At 39.6% G+C, this 9,359-nt stretch overlaps 2 protein-coding genes across 2 annotated transcripts in view; both read left to right on the top strand.

Moving 5' to 3' along the window:
* Nucleotides 1-6,334, top strand: part of adsl (adenylosuccinate lyase) — a 10,832-nt gene extending 4,498 nt beyond the window's left edge. The window contains 10 exon segments of the mRNA XM_010797376.1: nt 765-809; nt 1,021-1,100; nt 1,512-1,683; nt 2,227-2,273; nt 2,767-2,857; nt 2,981-3,163; nt 4,291-4,316; nt 4,530-4,710; nt 5,198-5,374; nt 6,134-6,334. Of these exon segments, the coding sequence (XP_010795678.1) occupies nt 765-809; nt 1,021-1,100; nt 1,512-1,683; nt 2,227-2,273; nt 2,767-2,857; nt 2,981-3,163; nt 4,291-4,316; nt 4,530-4,710; nt 5,198-5,374; nt 6,134-6,220 (1,089 nt within the window). The 3' untranslated portion in view covers nt 6,221-6,334.
* Nucleotides 6,335-7,203: 869 nt separating this feature from the next.
* tmem150b (transmembrane protein 150B) lies at nt 7,204-8,913 on the top strand (the record flags this gene model as incomplete). Its single annotated transcript, XM_010797431.1, is given in 5 exon segments — nt 7,204-7,306; nt 8,215-8,274; nt 8,363-8,430; nt 8,782-8,855; nt 8,857-8,913. Coding segments are annotated over 5 exon segments (324 nt in total), but the record flags the coding sequence as incomplete, so codon positions are not given.
* Nucleotides 8,914-9,359: the final 446 nt, after the last annotated feature.

Genomic DNA, 9,359 nt, shown 5'->3' with positions numbered 1-9,359 from the left:
CATGGAGGAATGGGCCAAAATACCAGCAACAGTGTGTGAAAACCTTGTGAAGACAAACAGAAAACGTTTGACCTCTGTCATTGCCAACAAAGGGTATATAACAAAGTATTGAGATGAACTTTTGTTATTGACCAAATACTTATTTTCCATCATAATTTGTAAATAAATTCTTTAAAAATCAGACAATGTGATTTTCTGGATTTTTTTTTTTCTCATTTTGTCTCTGATAGTTGAGGTATACCTAGGATGAAAATTACAGGCCTCTCTCATCTTTTTAAGTGGGATAACTTGCACAATTGGTGGCTGACTAAATACTTTTTTGCCCCACTGTATATACAATTTCCGAATCAAACAAGTATGAGAGCACTCTCATAATAACGTAACACAATCAGAGACTGGATATATGAGTTATGGAAGTAAACAAAGGAGTCCAATAGAGGCGGTTAAGGCAGGGGGGGGGGTAACTTTGGGATTTTAGCCTTTGCAGACCATTTACATGCACCAAAACCTTTATAACACCCTACAGGAGAGGGAAAACCCAAAACAGCACAATAGGGCCTCTTTAAGTTGCTCAAGCTGAAATAAAAAAATTAGTAAAAAAAGAAAAATCTCATATTATCTCTCCCACCGGTCTTGTAATAACACAAACATCTTTAAAGGGTCACTATCTCCAACAAATTCCATCCGCATTACATAATATTGCATTAGGATTATGCGTGTACTGTAGTGCTTTCCTTTAAAGTGTTTTTGTTTCTCCCCCTCAGGATCTGATTATGCTGCGTGACGGATTCGACATCCTCTTGCCTAAGGTGAGGCTCAGCTGTTCGCCCGGAACACGCATCGTTGTTACATCTGTCTTTGCAGGTCTCAGCTGTTCACTAACAAGTCAACAAAGTAGAAATAATCACTGCAGTCGTTCTTTCTCACACTACACATACATTCATAAAGAAGCTAAACATGCAAGGTTATATAGAGTGTATTATGCAATAACCATGCTCTAAATCCCCTTCTCTGCTACAGCTGGCCAGAGTCATTGACAGACTGTCAAACTTTGCGGAGAAATACGCCGACCTCCCCACGCTCGGCTTCACACACTACCAGTGAGTCTGAATACAGCTGCATCTCACCATCATTTAAAACACTTCCTGTCATTACCATTCAAATCATTGTGTTTGTTTGGGGCTCCTTTTTTACCGGAATTTTAATTTGACATTGACGGGATCTGAAGTGTGTTGTAACCTATTGGGGGATAGCTACTTTTCTTTGGTTTTTAACTGATTGGAAAGTATTTTTATGTTTAAAATAAGGCATACAATTGTTGTGTATATTTGATTGAATTGGTCTGAAAATGAATGCTTTAGTGTTGTGTTAACTGTAGATAATCAAGAGGGTGTATCGGACTCTCGGACTAGTTATTTGAAATGTTGAAGGGATCCCATCATTTTGTGTTTTGTTAGTTATTTAACATTATTGTTAATTATTGTATTGTATTAACCCTGCTCTGCCCACAGGCCGGCCCAGTTGACCACGGTGGGGAAGCGAGCGTGTCTCTGGCTTCAGGACCTGGCGATGGACATGAGGAACCTGCAGAGAGCTCGGGATGATCTGCGCTTCAGAGGCGTGAAGGGCACCACCGGCACCCAGGCCAGCTTCCTGCAGCTCTTTGAGGGGGAACATGACAAGGTGAAAACACACTAAGTTCATATTATTCTGTTTTACATGTGGTGTTAGAGAGCATCCTAATATATGGTATCACAGACTGTTATGGTAACTTCACACCTCGCTCAAATCACAGATCGCCAGCCTGATTTACACTGCTATGAAAATTGTGGTTAAAAAACGTTCATCTGCGAGGCCTTGCTTGGTTCACACCGATCTTGAAAATCTTCATTTTGAACTCGATTAGACATCTGTAAAGTTAAACATAATTGGGTAAGTGGCATAAAGAAGGTATATGGCACACTGAAGGACTGAAGAGAAACACTTATAAACACTCTCTGGAGCACTTAATACCATGAGGACACTTCTACACACAATCCACAGGACGCTGGTACATTCTCCCCCCGGTTTATTTTGAATTCTTGAAGTTTTTTTTCTCACGTGCATCGACTGTGAACCAATAATCCATAATGCTATGTGACAAAGTAACATAGGAAGAGATATTTATATACAAATCAAAGTTTCCAAGTTTGACAATTTTCACGTTTGATTATTTCCCTTCATCAGGTGGAAGATCTTGACAGAATGGTGACAGAGATGGCTGGCTTCAAAAAGTAAGTTCTGTGGAAACGTCTTCGATCCCTGCCCCTAATATTCAGTAGAATCACTGGAGGAAATGTGATGTGTACCACAGGACAAACAGACAAGCTTGTGTTGTGTTACTATGCTCCAAGTATCTGGAACAAACTCCCAGAAACCTCCCGGTCCGCTGCAACTCTGACTGCTTTGAAATCCAGGCTGAAGACTTTTCTTTTTGAACTATTTGAACTATTCACATCTTATCTTAAACTGCACTGTAACTTTTATTCATGTATTTTGTCTTTTAATGTTTATTTGATTATCTTTGCTTTTTAATGACTGTTTTTAAATGCCATTTTCTTAATGTCTTTCATTTTTGTAAAGCACTTTGAATTGCCTTGTGTTGAAAGGTGCTATATCAATAAACCTGCCTTACCTAAAGCGTTAAATGCCAGGGCCACAATAAGGGTGGTGTATAGAGACTTGCTCTGCTGTTACCCTCGTTGATGTTGTTCCCCTCGCCCACAGAGCCTACCTGGTGACCGGACAGACGTACAGCCGGAAGGTGGACGTGGACTGTGTCTCCAGCCTGGCCAGCATGGGAGCCTCTGTGCACAAGGTGAGCTGCAGGAGGAGGAGACGCATGGAGAAACATCGCCATCTAGTGGAGTCTGAAGGAAATGTATTTTGTACCAGACAACTTTCAATTGATGCTTAATTCTAATCCCTCTGTCCTCTGCAGATCTGTACGGACATCCGCCTGCTCGCCAACCTGAAGGAGATCGAGGAGCCGTTTGAGGAAGAGCAGATTGGTACATTCACGCACATATTTCACACATTCTACTTGAGATGTTTGCATTTTGGAATATTTATTTCTAGTCTTTTAAGTTCTCTAATGTACAATGCCTTATCTTTTTATGCTGCTGCAAAGCAAACATTTCCCAAATTGCGATCAATGAAATACTTCTTATCTTCTATTATCCTGTAATAGAGTGGTGCAGGGATGACATGTCTTTGTAGGCCGACCCGGAAGTAAGCTGCGCCCGGGTTCCCTCGACAAAAAAGCAACGAGATTTCTCCTTTGGATTTTGGAATATTGTAAAAAATAAGGTCTGTGGAAAAGGAACCTGTTTGATAAATGCACGATAATATGTCTACCCTACTTTTATAATTTTCTAATCCTAAATCTAGTCGACAGAAGCAAAATGCTAACGTTAGGCTATATAAACGAACTACAGCCGAGTACAGCAGCACGACTTCAACGTCACAACAACTTAAGATCCATATTCAAAAAGTTGAAGCGTTTGTTTTAACAGTTTGCAGGAGGCAGGTACTTGCTTTCAAGCAGAACAGGGCCAACAAACTTAGAGTGTTTACGTGTTCGGTGTAATGACGTACAACGACCTCCACAACTTCTGTAGTCCTATTCAGCCACTTGGTAACAACCATCGTTTTTCAGACACGTAAACTCTTCAGAAATCACCAGCGGGGTCACTGCTGATGGATTTAATGTCGTAGAACAAAACGTGACCCGTCTCTTCAATGTGTCTCAACCACAGACCTTATTTCCAGCTATTTTCCAAAAATATGTTCAAAAAACCCGTTGACTCTGACAAGGGAACCAGTAGTGGTAAAATGCTAACTCACTTCCGGGTTTTAGGACTCGTTCCTGCACCACTCTATGCCAGTATCAGTACAGCCTTTATCAACATGACNCTGCTGGAACCCGCCGCTTAAAGGTGGGGGTCCGCGGACCGGCCATAGAGCCCATAGAGTTAAAGGTGTTGGCCGTTAGCTGTAAAAATCCATAGATTAGCCGCACCGTTTTATAAACCGCAGCGTCGAAAAATAGGGAAAAAGGCGCGGCTTATAGTCCGAAAATTACGGTATATATGTTACGTAATTGCATTTTATTTATCGAAGATTTTACCTAGAAGAGCATCAGGACTGTTTGAGGCATATGATAGCTATGTGATTAACATGATGATTCAGCCTCTATGGAGAGAGACATATGACAAGCATGATCATTTCTGACGTGGAGCTAATCTGAAGTAAACATTGAATACTGCTTTGAACCGGTATTCCTCCATCTTGTGACTGTGAAACTCCCTCTCCTGGATATCAGCATGTGAAGGACACTGTTCAGGAACTAGTTGTCTCTGTATGTGATGACTACTTCCATTCTTGAGAGGATCACAGATACANATCATGAATACATGTCTCCTGATATTGAAGCTCAAGCCGGTGACGAGTGATATTTTCCTAACAGTTTCCTTCTTGCTCATGTGCAGGAGGATCTCCCTGCCCGAGTCCTTCCTGACGGCCGACATCATCCTCAGCACTCTGCAGAACATCACAGAGGGGCTGGTGGTCTACCCCAAAGTCATCGAGAGGCACATCCGCCACGAGCTGCCCTTCATGGCCACAGAGAACATCATCATGGCCATGGTGAAGGCCGGAGGAAACAGACAGGTGCTGCACTTCATTCATGTTCTGCCATAAAGTATATATTCATATTAGTTTACACTTTCACTAAGTTCAAGGCTTTCATTGTTATGTGTACATAGCTACAGCGTAGTTATGACAATTAAAAGCTTAGGTCACAGGCTCCTCCAACAGTGCAACAACAATAACACCGGTGATAGTGCAAGTAAATAAAATAAAATTGAGTAGAATAGAAATAGTGCAGAATAGTCAATATACAACTAATTGGAATATTGATATAAGTTGCAGACAGATGAATGTTATGGATGTTCTTTCAAAAGCTCAGGTGTTTAAAAGTCTTACGGCCTGTGTTAATTGTGTTGACCAATTTTGACCAATTTCAGTCCAGGTCATCTCTACCAGTTTTTATGTTTTTCACTTTTAATACAAGGCAAAAGGTTCAACAGATGGATTGGATATGTTTGGACAAAAGTTGACGTTACTAAACTTAAAATAAAACTCTGTCCTCCTTCAGGATTGCCACGAGAAGATCCGTGTTCTGTCCCAGGAGGCGGCGGCTGTGGTCAAACAGGAGGGGGGGGACAACGACCTGCTGGCCAGAGTCCAGAGAGACCCTTACTTCGCCCCCATCCTCGGGCACCTGGACTCAGTCCTGGACCCCAAGACCTTCATCGGACGCGCCCCCCAGCAGGTAGAACACTGACAGCCCCCCCCTGTTTTTATTTAACAGCTCTCAGGTTATGTTGAATATCTCTGTATTAATGACCTCACCACCTTCGAAAAACTTACAAAAACTCACCTCTTCAAACTGGCTTTTAATGTGATTGTTATTTTGTTGGCTTTTAATATGATTTTTATTATTTTTATTTGTTGTCCTTTTTTACTACCTCTGTAAAGCGACTTTGATCACCTGTAAAAGCGCTTACAAAATACATTTATTATTATTAATGTTATTTGATTTTAAGAACAGGTTACAGGGCGGTCAAAACAAACCTATGAAAAATCCAAATCCAAAAATCAAGAGTTTTCCGTTCGTTATTTAGTTTAAAAGATCCTTCCATTAAAGGATATGACATTATCATCTTGTAACTTGATTCCTGGTAATTCATTTAACTATTTCAATGTTTTTCTTTTTACCAGGAATACATTTTTATTTTATTTCTTCTTCTTATTTCTCTGTTTTTCCAAGAAATAGGATAAGTCAGTTTTTATTAAGAGAAATACCAAAAGTAGACGACAGTTATCTTGTCTATCTGTTGAGGAACCTGCGATCTAAGTTCATACATTACATAATTACACCCTAGTTTTGTGATGACAATAAACCTTGAGTGAATCAGTTATCTTGTCTAGATATTTCACAGAAGCCGTTTGAGGCTCAACATTAACAAAATATATGACAATGGTTTGGTAAAATAATCTATTCCTTTCTTTATGTCTTCCCTGTTTTCAGGTGACCAGGTTCCTGTCTGAAGAAGTGCGCCCCCTGCTGGAGCCTTTTAAGGCTAAAATGGATGTCAAAATTGAGCTTGAGCTCTGATGTGCACACATACACACGCACGCACACACATACACACACGCACACACACACACACACACACACCAAAAGACAAGTCCTCATCATGTTGGTGGTGAACGCTGAATCTCAAATAAAAAATACAATACATTTCTGTCACACTGTTTTCATTTCTGCCTGCGGTTTTTAAATAAAAATGGACTAGAATGTGAAAACCATATGCTTTTATTTAAAAAAATAACTAACAGTGATTAACGTGCTCATAAATTATGTTTAGGACTTCATTTTATCTTTATTGACGGGGTACCAATGGTCATATTTGTTCCCGCTTCATGAAAATAAATGTAAATACTTTAGTGGATTATTAATCCGTTGCTTCCTTACTTAACATTCATAAAGATCCCCCTGAGACTGCAGGCTGCTGAGGACGCGCTTCATTCACTCTTTGCTCTGTACTGTGTGGTTTAGTGTTTAGACTTTGTGGTTTGCTTTCAGTTACCGGAAACGTAAACTGAAACCGAGGAAATCCACTGTCAGACCTGGGAGGAACTAGTTCAAGAGGTTGTAAATCTAAAAGGCTCAAAGTTCAACCCAGCCCCTAAACAACTTACCGTAACTAACTGTGTAGTGCAATGCAGGGAATAAAGGGGAGGTTTTAGTGAAACATCTCAACATTTTGGTTAGCTGTGACCATTTTATTGCAGCTAACTCTTGAAATAACCACATAGGTAAGCATCGTGATCCTAGTGATGTTATATGGCTTATTCACTGTGTGTGTGTGAAACATCTGGACAGCAGTGTGTATCATCTGTTAGTGTCATTATGGTAAAAATGGCAATGATGGAATGAAGCTCTGAGTGAGGATTCAACAGAGAGCTGCACCTTCACACAGCTTCTCTACACAAGAACAAGTATTTTATTTGTGAGGTTTGTCGCTTCCCTGAGTTGAAATCCTCCATGTGTGTTTTGCTTCACCTGTGACCTCCTGTGTTTGTAAGGCAGAGGTGTGTGTAGGTGTGTGTGTTTCCCCCCCATCTGCACCAACATGTGGCTGTGGGCGTTGCTCCCCATCTGCCAGGCTGTCTTTGGCACTCTGGGCATCTGGACTGTGTGAGTATTCAGCTTCCTTATTTAATAAGTGCTGTTGTCGTTGAGGTTTTCCTTAATAATCATATCTCATTCATCCAAACTGATCTACAGAGGAAGTGTTGTTTTCTAGAGAACTCAAATAAAATTGCCATTACTTTTAGCTAGAATGTAAAGTCTGTCCATTTTATTACAGTATACTGTGTTTCAACATTACTTTAAGCTTATTATGTCAACGGTATCTATCATTGTTGAGCTGTTTTAACATGTTTCCATTGGCACTATAACTAAGGTAAGTAATTGTATTCATTATTTAGTTTTTAGCAGTTTTACCATTTATAGATTACTTATAGCTCACTTTAAGACATAGCTGCTCACTTGATCACTAGTAAATCTGAACAGGTGTTACAGCAGACACAATATGGAAATAGTGTGTGTGTGTGTGTGTGTGTGTGTGTGTTTCCACATCTATCTCGATTCGACTGTATCCATTGGCCTTCTATTTATTTTCACACATTTATGACTTTATGCTCATTGACGGTGGTTGTGGTGATACTATTTTGAATTCATGTTACTGTAATGTGTGTCAGACATATTTTAATTTTAAGACGGACAATAATGGTGTGGCCCCCTGGCAGTAACTCCAAGGACATTCTTGGGGGTTATGGGCCCTGTGTTGAAGACCAATGTTCCACATTTTTAAACTTTGATAACATTTGGTAACATTATTTATACAAATAATATCACATACAATAATCTAAAGCTCACAGATTTTGTCAGTAGATCCATCATTGGTCTGTTTCTTGCTTAAAAGTCCAATAACTAAATACAAAGTCTATTTTTTTTCCCATCCAAGCAAAATAAAAAATAAAATGATGAAGTCAAATGTATGCTCCTCTCTAACACCCAATATGTGTGTTTGTTCCCTCTAGGTTTGCTGTTTCTGTATCAAATGGATCAGTCAACCTCACAGAAGGATTCCCTTACATCAGGTCGGTAAAAGTAATTAAGGTAAATCCTGAATCCTAATGTAGGAGTTAATGTTAATAATAATGCTTCTTTTCTCTCACATCCTGTCAGTGAGTGTGGATCGTACAAACCTCAGAGCTGTCTCTTCTCCCAGATGTGCAACATCTGCTCTGTTTTAGGTAATTATAGATTTAATGATGTCATTGCTGGACTAGCAGAAGCTTTAATGCTGCTATTTATCTTTTCTTCCTTTATTGTGTACTTTATTTGGATTGTATAAAGTGAGCTTTCCCTATTATTTAATACTGATTATTTGCTAGATTTCTGTTCATCATACTTTAGTCTTCTTGACCCTGCAGTAGATGTGATTTTAATGTTTAAATTGTTATTTTATTTGGTTTTCGAGGTAATGGTTCTTTTGTTATCCCAACATGTAAACCAGTGGTTGTACTGTTTGTTGACAATGTTTTTCTTGAACCAATATGTCACCTGATCCTCTTCATCATCTTCTGCTCTCCTCTCTCTCTCAGCCCTGTGGATCGTCCTCATCCGTTTCCAGCAGGTGAAGGACTTTGGTAATCATGGAAAGGCCAACATAGCCGCCCGCCATTATTCTGGGATTCATCTCCTCTGTAGGCATCTCCATCATTGGCAACTTTCAGGTAACAACTTATAAAAGTGAATAATAATCAAATCTAAGCCCTTTTATTTTAAGCATTTATCCAGAAGACTGTTCGCTATCGGTTACGGAAAGAAACATAGTTAACCTTTGCCTTCTACAAGCCAGGCGCTCAATCGCTTTGTGCTGGAAACATGTTGGTTGCCCCTCCCTGGGCCACTGGCTAAACAATTTAACTTTGAGTCTGGCTCTTGAGAAACTGTTTTTGGAATTTATAAAAAATGGGGACATTGCAGAAGCTATGGAAGGTTACAGTGAAAAGACTAAACTCCTGTGTGGAAATGTTGAATATGGTTAATCTACTGTAAACTGTACTCTGCTCTGTTTGTGGATGTGCTTTTATTGTATTTTTGTTGAATTTGTTAACTTGCAAATGTAATTATATTCTTGGTCTGTACTTTAAACTGATTTCTAGTAACTGCACACTTG

This window comes from Notothenia coriiceps, unplaced genomic scaffold (assembly GCF_000735185.1).
Source record: "Notothenia coriiceps isolate Sejong01 unplaced genomic scaffold, NC01 NC01_scaffold00002498, whole genome shotgun sequence".
NCBI lineage: Eukaryota > Metazoa > Chordata > Actinopteri > Perciformes > Nototheniidae > Notothenia > Notothenia coriiceps.
Note: the sequence above shows the minus strand (reverse complement) of the source record. Positions and strands in the feature narration are given on the sequence as shown.